This window comes from Furipterus horrens, unplaced genomic scaffold (assembly GCF_987537825.1).
Source record: "Furipterus horrens unplaced genomic scaffold, mFurHor1.1.pri manual_scaffold_21, whole genome shotgun sequence".
In the NCBI taxonomy this organism is placed as follows: domain Eukaryota; kingdom Metazoa; phylum Chordata; class Mammalia; order Chiroptera; family Furipteridae; genus Furipterus; species Furipterus horrens.
This window is the reverse complement of record NW_028327191.1, coordinates 214,184-235,975: the sequence shown is the minus strand read 5'-3', so window position 1 is coordinate 235,975 and position 21,792 is coordinate 214,184. Positions and strand designations below refer to the sequence as shown.

The 21,792-nt window shown below is 61.5% G+C and overlaps 1 protein-coding gene across 2 annotated transcripts in view; it reads left to right on the top strand.

The window, feature by feature from the left end:
• PACS2 (phosphofurin acidic cluster sorting protein 2) overlaps positions 1-21,792 on the top strand; it is a 41,198-nt gene that overhangs the window by 5,675 nt on the left and 13,731 nt on the right. For both annotated transcript variants that reach the window (XM_090265570.1, XM_090265569.1), the window contains exons 2-8: positions 16,796-16,883; positions 18,204-18,293; positions 18,476-18,477; positions 19,299-19,425; positions 20,310-20,472; positions 20,972-21,045; positions 21,219-21,299. In XM_090265570.1, coding sequence (XP_090121696.1) covers positions 16,796-16,883; positions 18,204-18,293; positions 18,476-18,477; positions 19,299-19,425; positions 20,310-20,472; positions 20,972-21,045; positions 21,219-21,299 — 625 coding nt within the window. The remainder of the gene's footprint in view (positions 1-16,795; positions 16,884-18,203; positions 18,294-18,475; positions 18,478-19,298; positions 19,426-20,309; positions 20,473-20,971; positions 21,046-21,218; positions 21,300-21,792) is intronic.

Here is a 21,792-nt window from a genome sequence, read left to right as displayed (position 1 = left end):
CCCCAAGAGGCTCTGTGCTGTCACCACCTGGCTGAGCGCGGCCTCCTCCAGCCAGAGCCTCCCGAGCCCTGACCACCCTGCCGGACCAGGAGACGGGCCTGTGGGTCCCGGCGGCAGGTGCCGTCTGCACACGGAGCAGGACCCCCCGCCCCCAGCCTTGGCCCCTGGTTTTTGTCGTGAGAACAAGCGACCACTTGCTGGCGGGTCTGTGCTCTCCGCTGAGGCGCTGCGGTGTCCTCCGTGGAGGTGGGTGCGCCTCCTCTCACTGCCGGCACCGGCACCCTGCATGCAGGGCTGTGCGCTGGTGATTCTCCTGAGTTCTGGGACGTCCTCGGCCACTCCTCCTTCAGGTGTGCACCTGCCCTGTCCGCTGTCTCCCCGCTTCCAGAACACCACCTGCACACGTGGTGGTGTCCCCCTGCCCCCGGCACGCTTTGTGTATCCCTGTAGCACCAGCCAGTTCCCAGCCCTTCCCTTGCGCTGCCCCTGTCCCATCGCTGGCCCGCACGCCAGGCCCTGGTGCAGACGGGGCTCCACTGAGGCAGGTCGAGGCCCCGGTCCTGCTGGTGGACATGCCTGGAGTTGGACAGACGCCACGCTCAGGGTGTGGGTCTCATCCAAGTTTGGGGAGTCACCGATCTATTTGGAGGGTGTGTGTTTGGAGACTGCAGGGGCGGGAAGATGCGTGGGGAGGACGGGGCTCAGCTGGGTGTGGGGTTTGCAGCCTCAGGGGTTTGGGGGCTTCGTTGAAGGAGAGAGTGAGGAAGCTGACTTGGGGGCGCGAGGCCTGTGAGCTGGGTGTCCCGGGTGGCCTGGCCATAGCTGCCGCCACGTGCCCACCCCTGCGCGCACCTGGGTCAGGGCTACACCTCTGCCGTCTGTGAAGGGGTGGATGGTTTCCACGGGCTCCTGCTCTGGGCATCTCATCTTCCCAGGTGGGCTTCCTCTCTGGGCACCCGCTCGCTCTCATCCTCGTTTTGGGCTCCTAGTGCGGGGGCGGAGAATGTGAGCCCAGCCCTGACCCTAAAAGCAGCGGGTGCATGAGTTCAGAGCCAGGTTCCTCCTGCCCTGGAAGGGGTGTCATGGATGTGCCCCCAGGCCAGGTGGACTCTGAAAGGGGTGCCGTCTTGGCGGATTGAATTTCCCGTCATTGCGCTTGGTGTTTCTAAGCACCTGGCCAGTGCTGACCCTCGTCCACCCTGGGGGGCAGCGTCTGGGGCACACACAGTGCCCGCCGGCCCAGCGCTTCTCGTCTGCGGGCTTCAAGGCTGCAGCTGTGGGTCTCCTGCACGGCGGGGCAGGGCGGGTGCCCTGGGTGGGTGCCTGGTAAACGGGCAGAGTGGGTGGTGGGAGACGCCAGAAGCAGGCGCATCTTCCTGCGCCGGGCACCCCGTGGTGACGGCGTTTCGATCTCCTCACCTGAGCCCAGCTGCAAGGTGGCCACAACCCCCTGGAGGGAGCGGCCTCACTGCGGGTCCCTGCAGGGACATGAGGCTGTGGCCACTGGGGTCTGGGCTGGGGTCAGTCTTCTGCGTCAGTCCACCCCACTTCCCTGCTTGTGCCAGGAAGGAGGGCCTGGACCGGCCTGTGGGTCCCAGGATATCACTGCCTCTGGCCGCCCATCCAGAGTTCAGGTGCCGCTGGGACCCCGGTCAGCAGCAGGTGGTGCTGGGGTGGCCCACGGCCCGGCTCTGGGTGACCGTGCGGGCCGCTCCCTGTGGTAGGTGAGGAGCAAGTGGGGCCCCTGTGCCCTCCCCGGCAGTGAGGCCCCGCTCCCTCGGCCTGTCCTGGGCCTGGCTGAGAGGACGTCCACCCCGGCTCCTCTTTCTTACTTCACCTCCTGGAGGGACAGTTCCCTGGACAGAGGTGACAACTGGCTGTGGGAAAACATCCCCCCACCCCGGGGCCTCGGGGCCTACTCAGCACTTTGGCCCTGGACTGGCCAGCATTCCATCCCTGCGCCACCACCACAGAGGACTGCGGGGGCAGGGGACACAGCTGCCACCACCAGCCGCCGCCTCGTGGATTTGGGGACTGCTTCGCGCTGGGCTCACGGGCACCTGCAACCGGGGACATTCTGCATGTCCCTGCCAGCGCTGCTCCCAGTGCAGAAGCCAGGCTGCATGGTGGGCGGGCGGGCAGAGCGCTGGCCTTCCAGGGAGAGCGGCAGCAGCCATGCCGGTGGAATGTCCCACAAGCCACTTGGGTTAGGAATGAAAAGAAACGTGGGTGATCAGACCCTGCAGAAGAGTTCCAGGGGCACTTCCTCCTCCACGCCCGTAGCTCTCCGCTGTCAATGCAGAGTGAAGACCGGGGTCTTTCTCAGTGAGAAACACAGCTGCAGCCCCATTTTGTACATTACCAACCGAGAGGGGGGCTCCGAGGTCACTAGGACCCCGAGTCGCCCAGAGTGTGGCAGATGCTTTAGCTGCTGTGGCGGTGACCTCGTCTGGAACATGCCCGTCACCTTCGTACTGGATGGGGCTCCGAGCTGCTGCTCCTGCCCTGCCCGCAGGCCCCGGGCCCCACCCGGCAGGCCTCCTCCTCCGGGCTGCCCAGTGCTGGGTTTGCACTGGAGGCCGCTCCCAGCAGGGCCGCAGAGGCCCTGGGGTGGCCCTTCCCCCCACAGCCCATCCAGACCCTCTTCTGGCTTCTCTCATGCCCTGTGCCCGCCTGGGCACTCACTTTGTCATTCGAGATGTGCTCCCTGGCAGCTGTCGCCTTCCCCGTGTGGACAGAAGCCCTAGAACCAGGGCCAGCCGGCTCCCCCCGCCCCCGCCCTGCAACTGCCTGCTGCTCCAGCCGGCCAGCACTGGCCAGAGGACTGGACTGGCCTGTAGTCAGGGGTGCCGTGGCCCCTGGGAACTCAGGGGAACCCGGGTGCTCTGTCCAGGCCCTGCCTCTGCAATACAGCATGTCGGGGCATGAGCAGCCTTTGGCATTGCAGGTGCCAGGCGGGTGGTTGCGCTTCTGTCCCCTCAGGGCTCCTCGCTGGGCGGCTGAGCCGGGGCCTGGTCTGGGGCCCAGCCGGACCCACAGCTGCAGCCTTGTCCCCAGACCTGCAGCTCTGCTGGCTGGTGGGGCCTGGTGCACCCCCGTGCAAGTGAGCCTGTGGGTCGAGGGCAGGTCGTTGCGCCTTCCAGCGCTCCCCTGTGTCTCACGGCCACCAGCAACGGAGAGGAGGCCGCAGCCACACCCATGGCTCCTCCGGGGAGGACACGCTGGCGCAGGATCCCGAACCATGGTGCTGCTTAGCCACAAGCGGACGCCACAGCAGGTGGCCACTGTGGTCACGGGGTGGTGGGAAGTGCCGCCGGCCTCACCTCATCAGGGCGTTGCCCCTCAGCAGTGTGGCCCGTTCACACGAACGCCCCCCTGGGTGGCCCGAGGGCAGCGGGGTGCTGAGTGGAGAGGCCAGCCCTGGGCCCTGGGCTCCGTGGGGCACGTGGTCAAGGGGTGAGAGGGCCCGACGGGCCCAGGTCCAGGGTCCTCGAGGGGCCAGCTGCTGGGTCCAAGGCGTGTGGTAGCTGTGGCTCTGGTGTTGGGGCCCCCCAGGAGTTTCTCTGTTGAGGTGCACAGAGCCTGGCAGGCTTGGCCAAGGGAGAGTGGGAAGGAGGGCTGGTGGGCGCGGGCCGCCTGGGAGAGCTAAGCAGCAGGTGGCCGGGCTCAGCGTGCCTGCCGGGGGGGGGGGGGGGGGGGGCACGGCAGTGTGTCTGCCCTCCCATCCCTGTTCCTCAGCAGGGTGAGCGGAGGGGAGGGGACCCAGGAGGGCTGGGGTCCCCGATGTCCTTGCTCCTGGTGGGCAGTTGGCACCAGGAGTCCTTTGGGGCTGCATCCCACGTCTCAGGTGCAGACTGGCCAAGGATGGGGTGCTGGGCTGGGGGCTGGTGTGCTGTGAGGATAGTGGTCTGGTGCACTGGAAGAGGTCCAGACTGTGCAGGAGCATCATGTGGCCCGACCTGGGGGCTTTGGGGGACTCCCCAGCCTGTATCCCTGCCCCCTGCAGCCAGCTGCTGTCCTCTGCACCCAGCCTCCCAGCTGGGCCTGTGCTGTCTCTGTTAAAATGAAGCCCTTTGCAGGGAGTGGGGGGCCCTCACTCACACAAAAGCCCTGGACAGGGGCTCTCGCCTGCCAGGGACAAGATGGGGTTCCCTTGAAGTGTTGGTGAAGTGCTCACACAGCCAAGGGCTGTGGGCTGGAGGTGGAGGGGCAGGCGGTGACCTTGGGGCCTCCAAGTCACCAAGGCAGAGGATGCGGGCTGAGGGCGGAGTGTCCTGCTGGTGGGGACCAGAACGGGCAACGGCTGCTGTGGAACAGTCTTGCGATGACCGGCAAGAGCGGAGGCTGCTGTGTTTCCTAGTGCCGTTGGCACGGGCCCTGGGAGCCTTGTCCCCACAAACATGCGGGCCTGCAGGAGCCTGGGCTGAACTGGCCTCTGGCGGGTACCCTGCACCTCCGTTCATATGGCCATGCCGGCCCCTGCTGGGGCTGGAGGGTGGGCACAGTCACTCAGCTGTCCCGCCCCATGCCTTCCAAGGGGTCCCATCCTTCCGAGATGGAGGTGAAGCCCCCGACTGTCCCTCGTCCCCTGCAGGAGCCACCGCGGCCCACAGGCTGGCCGGCAGGGACACTGAGAAGGCATCTCTGACCTTCTCTCCTGATTAGCAGGAAGGAGCCATGTCCAGATAAGGCTCAGACACCAGGAAAGCTGAGCTGGGCCTGAGAGTTGGCAGCTGCCCCAGGCCACCGAGAAAGGTGACCGGTGCTCAGGATGCAGGTAGCTGGAGCCGTCACCTCCCGCAGAGCTGTCTGTGAGGATGAGGACCAGACTGACTGCTGCTGAAGGAAGCGTTCCAGGCCCTGGAGCCCCCTGGAGCCCAGCAGTGGGCTGTGGGGTGCCCCTGCATCCCACCCCCATCCTCTTCCTGGACTGCCAACTCCAGGAGGCTGGCGGGGTGCGGGCCACCAGGCCAGCTGCTGCCAGAACCCCAACTCCCACCAGGACAGACATGCGATGGCACCAAGGGGTCAGCCCTGGAAACAAAAGGCCCCTCAGTTCTCCCTCCCACACAGGCCCCACCCCGTGTCCCCGAGAGGGGCAGAGTCAGCACTCTCCTCTCAGGGCCAGCTGGGGCGCTGGTGCCTTTCTCGGGGACCGGTAAAAGCCTCTTCTTCCTGAGGCCCAGCACCGTCACTGGGGGGTCTTGCCAGGGCCCCTCCCTGGCCATGTGCTTGGCTGTGCCAGGCCTCCAGCTGGGCAGTGCTGGTGGGAACATGACGCGGGCGGCCGCTCGGGACGACGGTCTGCAGCCCCCGACGCAGTCACCAGGCGGCTTCGCAAGTCCCTCTTCCAGGAGACCTGGAGCCGGGGCTGGGACACTGGGCTGTGCCCGAGTGCTCCCCGCAGCTGCGTCCTCACTCACCCGGGCAGTGCACACCCCGAGTGCTGGTCGCTGTGGGTGCTTCAGCCAACGTCCCTGCACACCGCGCCTGTCCGGGATGGGTGTCGCTTGGCTTCAGCAGCACGGGCGGGTCTGGAAACCGTGCTCCTGGAGCAGGACAGTGCAGATGGTGGGGGGGTGCCTGCTGGGGTCGGGGGGGGGGGCGATGGCCAGGGGTCAGGTTTCTTTGTGCGGTGAATAAACGTTCTGGAATTAGGGGTGGTGGCTGCTTATACTACCTGCTGCTGATCAGTATGTGGTAAATGGCTCTAGTGGTCAGTTCTGCGTTATGTCTACCATGACAAAAAAGTTTTAAGAAAGGGGGTCAGGGATGGTTCTAGGTTCAAGGACACCAGCCAGGCAGATGAGCAGGTGTGACGTGTGTCCTGCTTGGACCCTGTGGTGCTGATGGCAGGAGGGACCCCGGGATGACAGAGTGAGGGTGTCTGCTGTGTCATGGGCATGTGGGTGCCTTGGGGACAGACTTTCACTGGGGGGGATGGAAAGGACATTCCCCAGGGACTTAGGAACTCGATGCCCAAGTCACTGCCCACCAGGTGGCCAGAAGTCAAGGTGTCCCGAGTCGGTGCAGGTGTCCCAGGTTTGGGGGTCCGTGGGCTGTTGTGAGAGTTGTGGCTCTGGCTTCGGCGGGAGTGGCCCAGCCTGAGGCTGCGGAGCCTGAGGGCCAATGGGGGCCCTGGAGCTGCCCTGCGGGTCTGCGCATCACTTGTCCGAGGCACTTCAGTAACGGCCTTTGTGCTGGGACATCAGCACTTTGTCTGCCGCCAGCCCTGCGGCCGTGCTTCTGCGTCCACGCACGGGTCACGTCCACACTTCCCTCCTTGGCGGAGTTAGTGTCACTGTCTGCCACGTGTCAGCCCAGCGAACAGTGACTGACTGACTGAAGGCACATGTGTCCCCACGCGCACCGCAGGCCTGGAGCACGGTCAGGTGAAAGGATGGACATTGGGACACCTGCTGCGACACGGAGGTACCGCGAGGACATCGTGCTGAGTGAAATAAGCAGACCCAGGAGGACAGGTTCTGCGTGACCCTGTGGGGTCAGAGCCATGGGGCAGACGACAGGTGGTGGAGGGGCTGGGAGAGGGTTTGTGGGGGCCGAGGTCCCACCTGGGAAGGCGGGAACGCTCTGGAGAGGGTGGTGGGGACGGCCGCACAGCGGGGTGACTGTGCTTACGCCGCCGAGCCGCACACCTGAGTAAATAAGTGAATCCTGTAACAAAAATAAGGTGGCCCAACAGCTTTGCTGCAGTGGGAAAGGCCAGAGATAGATGTTGCCAAACTGCCCCCCAAACCAGGCTGCAGCTGCGAACAGCCCCTCCCTGGGGAAGATCCTTGATCCCAAACCCACAGTCCTGACCAATGCTGGCTCTCGCTGCTGGCCTGGCTGGGCCCTGGGTTCCTGCTCAGAGGGGAAGACGGCCTCCACTGCCTGGGGGGGCCGCCCTGCCTCACCCCTCACCCTCGTGGGCTCAGGGGCCCCGCCCCGCCCGGAGAGCCTGTCCCCATGGAGGCTGGGCCCAGGCCGCCGTCCCCTGTGGCTCCTGGAATTGGGGGCTTTCAGGGAGGCGCCACCTGCTCTCCTGGACACCAGCTGCCCCCAGACTGGTTTGCAGCACACAGGCTGGGACGAGGGGCTCTGTCTTCCAGGAGAAAAGAGCTGCTCTGAGCCTCCTCCCCTTCCCCCCGAGGCTCTGCCCCGCCTTGGAGGCTGTGATGGTGGCGGCCGAGGTCTTTGTTCAGGGTCATGTTGCTGGGCTTTTATTTACTTTTGGAGAGGAAGGGGCGCACATGTGCCAGTGGGGTCTGCAGGCCAGACTGGGGGAGGGCTGGGTGGAAACGCCTCAGAGGCCTTGCGTGGAAAAGGGTCGCAAAGCCAGGTTTCCAGGAGCTTTCTCAAATGCCACTTGTCCTGCAGGTCACCAAATCCAGGGGACTTTGGGGTCACTGCCCTGGGGACCACATTCCCCTGCTCCCCTGGACGCCCTCCCTGACCTCAGGGTCTCCACCATAGCCTGACCCCAGGCAGAGTCCCTGTCCCTGACCCCAGTCTGTGTGTCCCCACCATGGGCTTCGTTGAGTGGCCCCGAGTGGAGATCCCTGCTGCCCCTTCTCCCTCCCCTGTGGCGCAGCACCTCCCTTGTCCCCCAGGCGCGGGCCCTCATCACGTGATCTCCCAGGCCTGAGCCTGGGTGAGGACCAGCCCCCAGGAGCTCCATCCTGTGGGGCCCGAGCACACGTGGGAGCCACAGCACAGGGTCGGTGCAGAGACAGACCTGCAGTGGCGGCAGGAGGCGGCGGAGCAGTGGTCACACCTGCCTCAGCCTGATCGCGGCCCAGTCTGGGTGTCCTGGCCATGGGCCCCTCTGCTGCTCTGCTGACTGTCACGCTGCCTGTTGCAGGCACTCGGGGACGTGTGGCGGTCCCCGTGCCCCTCAGGGTTGTTGGCAGTCCTGCAGCCCCGGCTCTTCCTGGGCCTGTTCCTGCCCAGTAGCCCCTGTCTTTAGGCTGACCCCTCCCACCCAGGACGCATGTCGGCGAGCATTGCAACTGGGTGCCGCACAGAGGGGCGGTGTGCTGTCCCCACTGCCACTTACAGTGGGACACAGGATGGCCAGGGAGACAGAGGGGAAGCAGGCCTTGACGGGTGCCCAGGCTTGAGCGAATGACTGGAAAGTGCCCCCTGGATTTATCTGGGTGAAGAGGGATGCAGGGCCTGGCTGCAGCCTGACCACGGCCGTGGCCGGCACCGGAAGTGCATCTGTGGTGGGTTGTGTGCAGCCGGGCCGGGCTGGGGTTAGAGAAGCCTGAATAAGTCATGTGGGGAAGTCCTCGTTTTTGTTTGTTTTGTTTTTTAAGATTTAATTCATTTATTTAGAGAGGGCAAGGGAGGGGGAAAGAGAGGGAGAGAAATCCGTGTGTGGTTGCCTCTCACATGCCCCCAACTGGAGACCTGGCCTGCAACCCAGGCCTGTGCCCTGACTGGGAACCAAACCGGTGACCCTTTGGTTCTCAGGCTGGCGCTCAGTCCCCTGAGCCACACCAACCAGGGAGAAACTCATTTTAAATTCAGATGTTAAGAGGTGAGAGGTCGAACATTCAGTTACGGGAGCTTCCAAGTCAAGTTACAGAAAAAGGTGAATCAAAACAGAGAGACACTGACAGCCAGGAGCAAACCTTGATGTGACAGCCGGCTGTGCTGAAGGCGAGGAGAGCCAGGTGCCGCAGGGAGAGGCCTCTGGGAGGAGCGACGGTGACAGGAGAAGATACGACAGCTGCAGGGAGGGTGCTCGGGACAGTCGGAGGGTCCAGCGTGAGAGAACACTGCGAACGTTGTCAGCAAATGAAAACGTGGTGAGTAGGATAATTTGGTAGAAAAAATGTGAATTACTTACTAATTCACTTAGTAAAATAGAAAATGCAAAGAGGCCAATTATATTAAAACCTCCTCTGTTTCCAAAGAGCACCAGATGGTTTTATTAGTGAATTTTACGAAATCTGCAGGAAATAAGCCCTCTCACACATGAAGTGTTCCAGAGATTAGAAAAGGGCGAAGGCATTCATTTTGCAAGATTGTCAAAACGCCCACAGACGAGAGAATGGGGACAGATGTGAAAATCCTCGCTAAAATGTTGGCTCCGGGATGTGGGCGATTTAACATCAGAATATTGGGGGTTTTTTTAAGTATATTTTATTGATTATGCTGTTACAGTTGTCCAAAGTCTTTCCCCTTTACCCCCCTCCGCCCAGTACCCGCCTTCCCTCCAGCAACTCGCCCCCCCCCACTTAGTTCATGTCCATGGGTCGTGTGTGTAAGTTCCTTGGCTTCACCCTTTCCTATATTATTCTTAACTTCCCCCTATTTTGTAGCAACTGATTATGCTTCTTAGTCCCTGCACCATTTCCCCATTTCTCCCCCTCCCCCCTCCCAGCTGGTAACCCTCCAAGTGATCCCCATACCTATGGTTCTGTTCCTATTCTGGTTGTTTGCTTTGTGTGTTTGTTTGTTGTTTTAGATTCAGTTGTTGACAGTTGTTTGTTGTCATTTTAATGTTCATAGTGTTGATCTTATTCTTAAGTAAGTCCCTTTGACATTTCATGTAATAATGGCTTGGTGGTGATAAACTCCTTTAGCTTTCCCTTGTCTGGGAAGCACTTCATCTGCCCTTCCATTCCAAATGCTAGCTTTGCTGGGTAGAGTAATCTTGGTTGTAGGTCCTTGCTTTTCATCACCTTGAATACTTCTTGCCAGTCCCTTCTTGCCTGCAAAGTGTCTTTTGAGAAATCAGTTCATAGTCTTATAGGCACCCCTTTGTAGGTAACTCTCTGCTTTTCTCTTGCTGCTTTTAAGATTCTCTCTTTATCGTTCACCTTTGGCATTTTAACGATGATGTGTCTGGGTTTGGTCCTCTTTGGGTCTAGCTTGTTTGGGACTCTCTGCTTCCTGTTTGGCGGAGGGGCCTCACACACCCTCGGCTTGGTTGGAGGCTGCTCTGTCCAGCAGAGGCCTTGTGACCGCGGTGGAACGAACTTTTACCCAGGACACTTTGTTACATCTGGGGGAAAGGAGGTGACTACCTCTCTAGTGGAGACCAGCAGCCAAACCTTCATCCCTCATGTCTTTTATTGAGGAGGATACACATGAGAGATACAAGGTTAAAATTCATAAACCGTCTATTGTATTCAGGCGTTTGACAGTAACAGATAACATACACTAAGTTGGGAGTCACACTGACTGAGCAGAGTCAAGGTCTGTAAAACATTCGGACCAGGTGCAGGGTTCCATACACTCCCTGCTAGAGATGGTTTATGTTACATTGCTGATAAGGAAAGCAGAGCAAGTTCTAAAGCACAGTGAGCATGATGAGCATCCTTTGATCCAATTCCCATGGCAACCCTCTGAGTGGCTGTCAGTCACGTTCCACACGCAGCTCATGTTGAGACTCAGAGGCAGGCACGGCCAGGACGCTGGTGGCTCGCCGTGCTCAGGCCGGGTCCGCAGTTCCTTAAACCACGAGGAGCAGTTGCCCACATTCCTGGACTTGTATGTCTATTTCCTTTGCCAGAAGAGGGGAATTTTCTTTCATTATTTTTTTAACTTCTTGCTCTTCCTCTTTTCCTTCTGGCACCCCTGTGATTTGGATGTTGGCACATTTGGAGATGTCCCAGAGTCTTCTTATACCCTCCTTGCTTTTTTAAACTCTTGTTTCTTCATTCTGTTCTGGTTGAATGTTTTATTTCTTCCTTTTGTTTCAAATCGTTGATCTGAACCCCAGCTTCCTCCCCTTTGCTGTTGGTTCCCTGAGGATGTTTCTGTCTCACTCAGTGTAGCCTTCACTTCTTCCTTTCTGTTGCTGCCACACTCCGTGAGTTCTCTGAGCATCCTGATCATCAGTGTTTCGAACTCTGCATCTGGTACACTGGCTGTCTCCATTTTGTTTGGTTCTGTTTCTGGGTTTTTTTCCTGTTCTTTCATTGGGGCCATATTTCTTTGTCTCCTCAGTTTGGCAGCCTCCCTGTGTCTGTTTCTGTGTGTTGGGTAGAGCTGCTTTGACTCCCTGTCTTAGTAGTGGGGCCTGTGTAGCAAAGGCACCTGTAAACTGTGGGGCGGGGCCTTAGGTGATCTCCTGGGGTGACCTGCTTCACCACTTCATGGCTCTGTGTGGGGGGAGGCCTCAGAGAGGGGACAGTGCCACTACCTGGCCTCTGGGGGTTTGCCCGGCACTCGCCCCGTTGCCAGTCACGTCACCCACTCCGGAGATGAGACAGGTGCCCTTCCAGCTGCTGCCCTGCTGCTGACTCCCAGAGCAGGTGGGTTGCATGTGTTTTAGGGCCGTGCAAGGCCCTTTACGTGAAGTTTCCTGCAAGTCCCACAGCTTGTTCTGCCACCCCAACCCCCATGGGTTTTTACCACCAGAAATGATGGGGATTCGCCTTCCTGGCCCTGAAGCCCTGGTGTCCCTCCCGATTTTTACCCACCCTTGCCTGTCCTGACACTGCCCCTCGTGTCTCCTGGCCTCTTGGCTTTGTCTCTGCGACTCCGCCCCTCCTACCTGTCTAAATGATTGTGGCTTCTTTAAATCCTTGATTTTCAGACTTCGATACAGCTCGATTTTCTGATATTTTGGGTGATATTTGTTTTGAGGCTTAGCTGTAATTCCTTTTATGATTGTACAGGAGGCAAAGCCTGTCTCCCTGCGCCTCCATCTTCACCAGAAGTCCCGGAATGTTGTTTTGACTTATCACATTCACACGTTGAAAGAGAAGGCCGTGATGTGCCCAGAAAAGGCATTGGACGAAAATCCACACCTGTTCTTAGGGATGTGGAAACCCCCGAACCTGCCGGGAACCAACACCCCCATGCCGTCCCGCGTCTCAGTCTGCAGGGGCCGCTTGCTCGCTCACTGCTTGAAACCACCTCTGCGGCCTCGTCGGCCCTGAAACGTTAGAAACTCATCTGTCACGTCAAGGAGAGCGAAGGGAACTGTGGAGGTTACTGTCGGGTCCCGGGCAGGGCGACAAGACACACGAGGTCAGCAGAATTGGGTTCAGAGGGACAGTTGCCATAGGCAGAGGCAGCGTTGCTGAAATGGACGGCGTGTGAGTGTGGAGTCGGAGCCTGCGAGGCCGGAAGGCCGACTGGGACCCCACCGGCACCCACGGGCGCCGTGCCAGACACCTGCAGTCCCCAATTTGAAGACACGGGAACAGTGTTTTTCATAACAGCGGCTCCGGCCACCAGCAATGCACTGAGCAGAGGGCGCTGAAGACTCCCGGGGCAACATGTGAGCACGAACTCAGAACGTAAACCCCTGAGGAAGGAGAGGCAGCGACTCCGTGGCCCAGTGGGCTCAGTTCTCCCTCAGTGCAGTTCAGTTCCATAAAATTCCACACAGGAGCACAGCTTGGCAAGCTGTTCCGAAGTTTATACGAAACAGATGAGCGACTTGAAAGAAAAAGGAAGTGTCCGCGTGGGGGCGCGTTTTGCTTCGCAGCAGGTGTTCATGTAAATGAGCCGCACAGGCTAAAACCACGCCCCTGGCCATGGTGCAGGCAGCGTGGCCTGAGGGCCCCGGGCGCAGGAATATGCCACAGCTGCATGCCCTCCAGAGGTGGCCTTACTCTGGGCGTGGCTCCTCGGGAGGTGTTTTGGGGACTCCGACCATCACACAGGAAATAAGGTCGGCCGCTGTCTCAGCTCTGCATGAGGGGAGCAGGGGTCCCCACCTCCCAGGCTGCAGACCGGCTCTGGTCCGTGCCCTTCTAGGGCCTGGGCTGCGAGCGAGCAAAGCTTCCCTCCCGGGACCACCTGGGCTCCGCCTCCTTCCGTCCCCCCATCCTCCCACTCTGCCCCCCCGATCGTGGAAAAATCGTCTTCCACAAAAGTGGTCCCTGGTGCCAAAATATTGGGGTCTGCTGAACTAAAGGCCGTAGCGTCTGGGAGCACAGATCACAATTGTGTAGACACTTAGAAGCCTGTTTATGACAGCCCACAGCCAGAAGGGGACATATGCCATGCGGAACTAGCAGGCATATCGGGACGAAAGGAGGTGTCTGCCCAGCAGAAGCCGGTAAAGGCTGCGGGGCGGCCGTCCGCAGGAGAGGGCAGCCATGGACCCCAGCTGCCCCCTGCAGCCGGAGTCCCAGCGAGTCTCTCCAGGCCTCAGGTCCAGCTCTCCTCTTCTGTGTGTGGGTGAGTGTTATGGGCTGAGCCGTCTCCCCCACATCCACATGGTGAAGCCCCACCTCTCCTCTGACTGTGACTCCTGCAGCTGGAGCCCTGAAAGAGGTGATTCCGTTCCAGTGAGCCCATGAGCCGGTACAAAGAGAATGGCCCTCGTCCCATGGGGCTGCACCCCAAGGAGGAGAGAATGGGACACCCAGGGGCACCAGGAGTCACCTGCAGAGGGAAGGTGGACGGTGCAGGGCAGGGGTAGGCCTGGGGCAGATCCTTCTTGGTCCCAGAGGAAGCCAGCCTTCTGGCCCCCAGTCCAGCACCCAGAACCGTGTGACGGGACCGGCCGTGCCAGCCGCCCAAGGACACAGACAGTGGCCTGCAGGAATCAACACCTGCTGGGCCAGCAGCGGTGCACATTAATCCCGCAACCTGGGAGAGCGGCGTGAGGCCTGGGCAGGGCGTGGGGCAGGCCCAGCAGCCCCACTCAGATGGGTGATGCCCTACGGCCTGTGAAGACATGAACCGCAGCAGTTTGCATACTTAAGTTACCCGTGGGTGCGAAGTACTAAATAGAAAATTCCAGAAATGAAGGATTCATGAGTTTGATTTCTATTTTTTAAAAGGTTTTATTTATTTTTAGAGAGCAGGGAAGGGAGGAAGAAAGAGAGGGAGAGAAACATCAATCAGTTGCCTCTCACACCGCCCCCAACTGGGGGCCTGGCGCCTAACCCAGGCCTGTGCTCTGACTGGGAATCAAACCGGTGACCCCTCAGTTTGCAGGACGATAGCCAACCCACTGAGCCACACCAGCCAGAGCTGTTCATGAGTTAAATTGTGCGCTGTTCTGAGTAGCGTGATGAACTCTCTTGCCGTCCACTCCATCCTTCCAGGACGCGACTCAGCCCCGTGTCCAGCTGGGCAGGCCCCCACCCTTTGGTCACCTGGTGGCCGTCTCAGGGATCAGGGTGCCTGCCGAGTGCTGCAGCACTGAGGAATGGCAAGAAGTGCTGCCCTCAGTGGACAGGGGAACACACGCAGAGAGATGGTGAGAGGCCGACCGCAGTCACGTGATTTCATCGCAGCACGTCACGGCTTCTGTGTTTTTGTTGTTGACCTCTAATTTATCAGTTAAGCTCTGATATCAGCACATATGCACAGGAAAAAAATGTAGCATACACAGGGTTCAGTACTATCCATGGTCCCAGGCACCCACAGGGGTTTCCTGGAACGCGTCCCCACGAATTAGGGCCGACCATGGAAGTGATCTTTGGAACAGCCTGCTGGGCCCTCAGGGTGTGTAGGAGACAGTGACGTCAGACAGGGCAGGCAGGCAGGAGGTCGTGCGTCTGTGTGACCCAGGGTGTCAGCTCTGAAAGAAACGGGGTGTGTCTGAAAAGGGCCCTTGCAGAAGCACGCAGGGGGGAGTAGGCACGTGGCTCCAGAAGCCGGACAGCTCTCTGCCGCGGATGCGCCCACCAGGTGCAGACGTGCCGCCACAGCAGCCCAGTGTGCAGCCGGCAACGCAGCGCTGCCAGCGGTGCCGCCTCCTGTAACCGCGCCGGTGTCTGCGGTCCAGGGCTGCCGGGGCCCTGCTGGCCTCGGAGCCTCCGTGGGGCTGCCTGGGTCCTGCCCTTGCAGCAGGGGGAGGGGAACCACCCAGAGGCCTGCTGCCGCCTGGGACAGGCTGCACGCAGCAGGCTTGGCTGTTTGGTGGCCTCTCCCAGGTTTCCTCCAGGCACCACCGAGCCTGCAACTGGGAGACCCTGCTCCAGATGGTGGTGCCTGGGGGGGTGGGGGGGGCGTGCTGGGTTTCTGTGCCTCAGGCTGTCTTACTCCTTTAAAAAGAGCAGAAGCTGGTGCAGAGACACTTCTAATTCTTGTTAGGGTGGTGTGGGTGCTGGTTGCATTACTTTGGGGGGCTTCTGGCCTCACAGTTGTGTGTGTTTCAGGAAACAAACGAGAGCTCTTTCTCTGGGATGAGGTGTCAGAGCGGACAGGCAGCGGCAGGAGGGCCGGGTGTGGACGGGCCCTTTGCATGGAGACACCGGGTCTCAGCATTGAGGGGGACGCACGTCCCGGTGGCTGTGTGTGAGCGTGCGGATCTGTCAGCGCTGCAGCGCGTCGTCCGGGGCAGCAGCCCGGAGGTAGTGACGGGTTCTGGTTTGTGAGGTGTTAGTGTATTTGCTCACAGTGTCCTTGAGGGCCAGGATGCAGGGCTTAAACCTGGGCCCTGGCCGGCTGTAACGCCGACCGCAGGCGCTTCTCTCCGACCGGGGCTGGCCGAGGAGCCAACGCCGCTGTTCTGTGTCTGTGCGGGCGGCTCTTTCTGTGCCTTCGTGTTGTTTGTGCCCAGAAAAGGAAAGCCCGGGTGGCTGTGGGCGTGCACACTCCTGGGAGAAGCGGTCTCCGAGCTCTGTGACGAGGGCGTGCCAAGTGGGTGCGTCGGGCCACAGCCAGCGCCCCGCCGTGGACAGCAAAGGCTCCAGGCCCCCCAACAGACTGTAAGGAACAGAAGCTGATAGAAATGGGTCGACCCACGCTGAGAGGTCAGAGGCTGACGCTCAGTCAGTGCCGGGCGTGTGTGTCCCGCCTGGCCCACGTGAAGCAGGACCCTGCTCAGGCTGTGTGGGCAATAGGTTGCTGTCTCCTTAGGTCTGTGGCTTCTCTAATTCCTGGAAAATTACTTTTTACATATTCTGTGCAATGAAGTTCAGCCTGCCCCACGTCTGTCTGCAGCTCTGACCTGAGTGCCCTCGCCCCGCGGTCCAGCTCCTGAAGCTGCATCAGTCCACTGGCAGCAGCGCCCTCGGGGCCCTGCGCCTGCCCGGCTCAGTCCCAGCGTCCCGTGTCCTGTGCCGCCATGGGAGGCGTCTCCGGTGCTGGCCTGCGTCCCCCTGGCTGCTGGTGCTGAGTGTGGGTTCACACGCTTACCATCCGCGGGTCTTTTCTGGAGAAGTGTCTCTTCAGATCTTTTTCCCATTTAATTTTTTTATATAAAAATTAAAACTTTCTTCCGTTACAGTTGGCATCAGTATCATTTTGTGTCAGTTTCAGGTGTGCAGCATGGTGGGTGGACAACCACAGACTGTACACAACACCCCCCGATGTTTCCCGTGCCCACCTGGCCCTGCACACGGTCATAGCAGCTTAATGACTGTGTTCCCTGTGCTGGGCGTCACATCCCTGTGGCTGTTCTGTCACTGCCAGGTGTACTTCTTAGTCCCTCCCTCTTGGAGGCGAAGTGGGTGGGCAGCTGTTACGGGCAGGCGGGGCCTGTGGTGTGGGGAGGTTGTGGGCGCTGGCAGCCTGGTCCCTGGGGGTGTCCCTGGTCTGTGCACCCTTCTCCTGCCTGCCTGTCTGCAGCCCCTCCCCCAGCCACCTCCACAAGAGGGAGACCCGCCTCCAGGACCCTCTGGAGAGGGGCACCTGGCTATTGCCTGGGGGCGTGAGGGGCGCTCACCACACGCAGGCACCCGAGGCGGCCCCCAGCCTGTCTGGACCTGGTCAGGCTCCTGAGAGACTTGTGGCCAGTCTAGTGTGGTGGCGCTGGGGGCTGAGGGCAGAGGGTGGTGGTCCTGTGGTGGCGGGGACCCCCTGGGGCTCAAGGCGTCGTGGGAGGTGCCTTTACAGCTGAGTGGTGGCGGTGTCCTTGCAGGTTGTGCAGCCTGACCTTGAAGAAGCTGGTGGTCTTCAAGGAGCTGGAGAAGGAGCTCATCTCGGTGGTGATTGCCGTGAAGATGCAGGTGAGGGTCTCCCTCTGCCACCGTCCTGGGCCGTGCCGGACACCTCACTGCCCAGGAGAGGGCACAGCCACACAGAGGGCCAGGGCCAGTGTGTCCAGGGAGCAGAAGTGGGGGGGCCCTCCTGTGCCCATCACCTGCCACTGCTACCACCTCTCACTCCGGGGCCACGATGCTCCCAGCCCACAGCTTCCCCATCAGCCTGATCACGTGACAAGGTGTCATGAGGGCCCGTTAGTCGTATGGCCAGTCTTGGCCTTTTCGGGGGCCACTGGGTTCCAGGTCTGCTCCCCAGGTGAGCGGTGGCTCTCAGCCTTGACTCTCCCCTGCAGGTGTGGGGCTCGGGCAGGCTCCACCTCTCCCTGGCACCCCCAGCACCGGCTCACAGGCCCTCCAGGTGGGAATGTCCTGCTGTGGCCTTGCCACTAAGCCCCAGCAGGAACCAGTGCCTGTCCTGCCAGGACCCCAGAGCAGCCCCCGAGGCAGAGGTCCTGCCCCTCCTGAGTTTCGGGTGCTTGGACCCCCTTTTGCAGCCTGCATGGGTGCAGCCCTGCTGCAGAACCACCAGGGCTGGCTGCCTGTACCTGGGGGAGCCCTCCAGCCAGCTCATCTCCAAACTGAGCAAGGGCCCGTTGCCACCACCCAGAGTGTTACTCCTTTAAATAAAGATCTGCAGACGTTCTTCTCCTCACCGAAGATGCTGCTTTAAGTTCTCAGCACTCAAGCAAGCCCTGGAGGCTCGTGCTGGGCCGCAGGACGGCACCCCAGGGAACCAGCCCTGCCGCGTTGCAGGTGCCACAGCCGAGCCCGGGGCTCCAGGCTGGGGAGGGGTCAGGGTCTCACCAGGTCTTCAGGATGAGGTGGAGTTGCCCCGTCCCGGGCCTCTGGGTTGGCGCTGCTGCCCTCCGACACCACCGGCCCTCCCACACTCTGGCCTCCTTGCCTCCCTCCCTTCCCACTGCCCGTCTCCAGGGTCCAGCCCCAGACCCTGGCCTTTGTGGGGTGGGCACCCATCCCCGTCCTGTGTTTTCAGCGGGGCCTGGACCGCGAGCTGCCTTCCCAGCCCGTCCGGCCGCCCGCCCGCTACTGCATTTCGTTGCTGTTGCTGGGGTTTGCCTGTTCCCTGGCTTCTCTCAGTCCTTAGCCCTGTTAACGGGGGACTCAGGGTTGAATGTGTGGGTGTTTGAGGCTCTTGACAGGTCTCCCCTCGCTGCCCGTGGGAGCTTGCGTCCCCGCCCCCTGAGTTAAGAGAACGGCATGACCAGGACGAGCTGGTGTCCCTCGGAGCCGCTCCTGGGAACAAGATGCTGTCTTCTCTCCCAGGGCTCCAAGCGCATCCTGCGGTCCCATGAGATTGTGCTGCCCCCCAGCGGACAAGTGGAGACCGACCTGGCGCTGACCTTCTCGTTGCAGGTGGGACCCCACCCCTCACTCCCTACCACCCCCCCCAGGCCCCGACTCTGGACTGTGGTTGGTTAGGGCAGGCCTTTCATCCGCTCTCCTCCAAGAGAAGGTAGCAAAGTAAAAACTGGAGTTACAAGTTCAGCTTCTTCCTTGTGTTTGGACAAGATGGGGAGGAACACATGGGAACTCAGTAGTGTCATGGACCCCTTTGAAGTTTTGGAGTGCACTGGCGGAGAGTGTGACTCAGTTTATACCAGGACACCCAAAATGAAAAGGACACCCCCTGAACTCCAGCTTTGACCTGAACGCAAGGGTGGTCGTCCTGCCTCCATTCTCTGCCTGACAGTTGGAGGCCCGTGTTGCTGGGACGTGGCAGGGGCAGTTCCTTCTCGCTTCCCATGCGCTTTAAACGTTACAGCTGCCTCTAGCGCCGGTCCATCCACACCCATCGCAACACCTCTTCCCGCTGTGAGTGAGCGCAGTGGGGCTGAGGCCTTGTGAATCCCGAGAGCCCTGCCAGCTCCCCCCAGTGTCCAGCTCTGCCTGGTTGGCTCCTCGCAGCCCAGCACACCTGGGCTCTGGGCTGATTTTCTGTTGCGGGCGTGCATTCAGGCCGATGGGAGTGACCGACAAAGCATGCAACGCGTCCAGCTTGCACCCTGGCTCTGAGTGCTGGGCCATGTGCACAGGCCACTCTCCCCCGCTGCAGTCAGGGTGTAGGACAAGCCCCTCCCCCCGCTCTCCAGAGCGTTCGTCTGTGAACTGGGAGGAGACTGGGAGCGTGTGCTTCCTGCACACAGGCTCCGCAACGCCGCCCGCATTGTGGGGAGGACATGCCGGTGGTCGCGGCCCCCGGTGTCCTCTCAGGCCACATGTCCCGGTGATGGCTCTCGTGTCAGTCGGTCCAGGGCCGTGATGAGCCAGCAGTGACCTCTGGGTTGACCGCACGACCTCAGGCGTGTGTGAACCCTCCAGTTGGCCTGGGTGGATGGCAGCGTGACCCTTCCCCCACAGTACCCCCCACTTCCTGAAGAGGGAAGGCAACAAGCTACAGATCATGCTGCAGCGGAGGAAGCGCTACAAAAACCGGACCATCCTGGGCTACAAGACGCTGGCCGCGGGCACCATCCACATGGCCGAGGTGAGGCACCAGCTGGACCGCGTGCTCCCTCTTGCTCCCCTCCGGGCTCTGCCAGGGTGACCAGCCTCAGCTCAGGGTAGCTCTTGTCCTGGAGTGAGTGTGACCTGTGTCCTCCCAGGAAGTGTGCCTGCAAGTGCCACCCCCGCCACTGGTTTCTCCTGGGAGGTCCGTGTCCCACTGTGCGGGCACTGACCTGTCAGCAAGGCCACAGGGGCGCCGCAGGGGCTGCCCGGTGGGCAGCGTGTACGCGGTGGGTCAGGGGACGGGACATCTGAGGGGTTTCCTGGTGAGAAAGTGAGGGAAGTAGGTCCCCACCTGTCGTGGGGACCTGGCATCCGGGCGCTGGTGTTGGGGCCCAGGAGGTGGCGGCCCAGGGCTGAGGGGCCCTGGCTCACACGGGATCTCCGGGAGCCGTGGCCTAGGTCCCATGTCCCATTTGCCTTCACCAGGACAGGGCCATGTTCACATGTCAGGAATCCTCGGGGACACAGCTATGTGGGTGTCGTGTGGCACCAGGCAGGGCCACAGCAGGTGGCTGGTTCCCGGTGGCCTCGTACATCTGCCGTCACACAGCCCGTGACCCGGGGGTCGTGTCTGGGAGCTGCTGTCCTCACACAGTTTACTTCTGCTGTGGCCCCTGGGCAGCTGCGCTGCAGGCCCTCCTCTCCAGCAGCCCTCAGTCCCCAGCGGCTGAGCCTGGTGCTGACCGCCCAGGGTGGCCCAGCACGCTTCCTCCAGCCGGGCCGCCTGGCCCCCGCGTCCTCCCCGCCTGGCCCGCCAGGTGGCTTCCATGTCTGCTCTCATCCTCTCGCCGGTGGCCATGTCTCCTCCGCTGGTGGCACCCGTGCTCTGAGGTCCCTCCTGGAATGCTGTCCCACCCCCAGGTGATGCAGCGCCCCCCCGAGGGAGGCCAGGTGCTGAGCCTCTGCAGCAGCGTCAAAGAGGCCGCCGCCAAGGTGGCCGAGATCTGGATCTTCTCCCTGTCCAGCCAGCCCATCGACCACGAGGACAGCACCATGCAGGCCGGCCCCAAGGCCAAGTCCACGGGTGAGTGCAGTGCGGGGAGCGCCGCCACCCTGCTTCTCTGCCGCTGCCTGGCCACCTTCCCGAGGGTGCGAGGTTCGCTGTTGCCTCGACCTGGCTGCAGGGCATCCCATCCTTGCCTTCAGAGGCCATGACAGCGTAAGTGAGGAGAGGTCATGGGGTTGATCGCGGTGCCTTCTGGGTCTGGGCACAGGTCCTGGCGTGGCCTGTCACCACCATCACAGTTGGGGTTGCTGTCCCCTGAGGGATGACAGGCAGGCAGGGGCCCAAGTTGAGCATGAGATCCAGGCTGAAACACGCTCTGGGCAAGAGGGGCCGTGGGGGCCTCTGGGGCTGCTGTGGGGCTCGTCGGGGTAGAGAAGGGCAGCTCCTCCCCTGCTGCCCGGGGCTGTCTCCTCCAGCTCCCTGTGGTGCTGTGGGCCTGTCATTGGGTCATGTCCTCATTGCCAGGACACCAGGTGGAATCTTGAGGTGCTGACCCTTCCGTGTGCTTGTTCCGCAGACAACGACTCCGAGGAGGAGTACGAGAGCTTCTCCTCCGAGCAGGAGGCCAGTGACGATGCCGCACACGGGCAGGTAGCCAACCGCAGGTGGAAGGGCCCCAGTGGGCAGCCCAGGACCCTCAGAGCTGCCGTCGTGGGGGGGCGCATGGGGACACCTGCATGAGGGCTCCCTCTGTCAGCCCAGGGAGGGCGGAGTCCCTGGGGCACCCAGTGGCCACCCCAGCCTCAGGTGCCACGTTTCTGCAGGACCTGGATGAGGACGACTTCGATGTGGGGAAGCCCAAGAAGCAGCGGCGATCGATAGTAAGAACGGCGTCCATGACCAGGGTCGGTGGAATCTGGTTTTACTAACCTTGGGGCGCGGTGGGGCGGGACACGGTGGGGTGGGGCAGGTGTGCGGCTGACCCAGCCTGCAGGGGGCAGCCAGGTTGAACCTCAGGAGGGTCTGGGTGGGAGGCAGCCATCCCTGGTCGCAGTGGGCACAGGCCGTTGGCCTCTTCAGAGGTGCAGTCCCCTTCCCCAGAGATGATGTGAAGGTGGGGAGATGCCACACTTGGCCCCGGCCTGGGAGGGGGCACACGGTGCCCAGCCATTAGCGAGAGCTCCCCTGGCAGGCGGCAGGCGGCGGGGCTTCCCCAGGCTGGCCCCAGGCTGCCCAGAGGGCAGCTGTCCCCACCTCACTGGTCCCCAGATGTGCCCTGTGTAGGGCCAGTCCCCAGTCCCCTGCTTCTGTTCAGCATCTGACCCGTCTGGCACGGCGGGTGGCCCCAGGGGTCAGCAGGACTGTCATGCTTTTCCCGGGGAAACCCCTGGCAGGGCC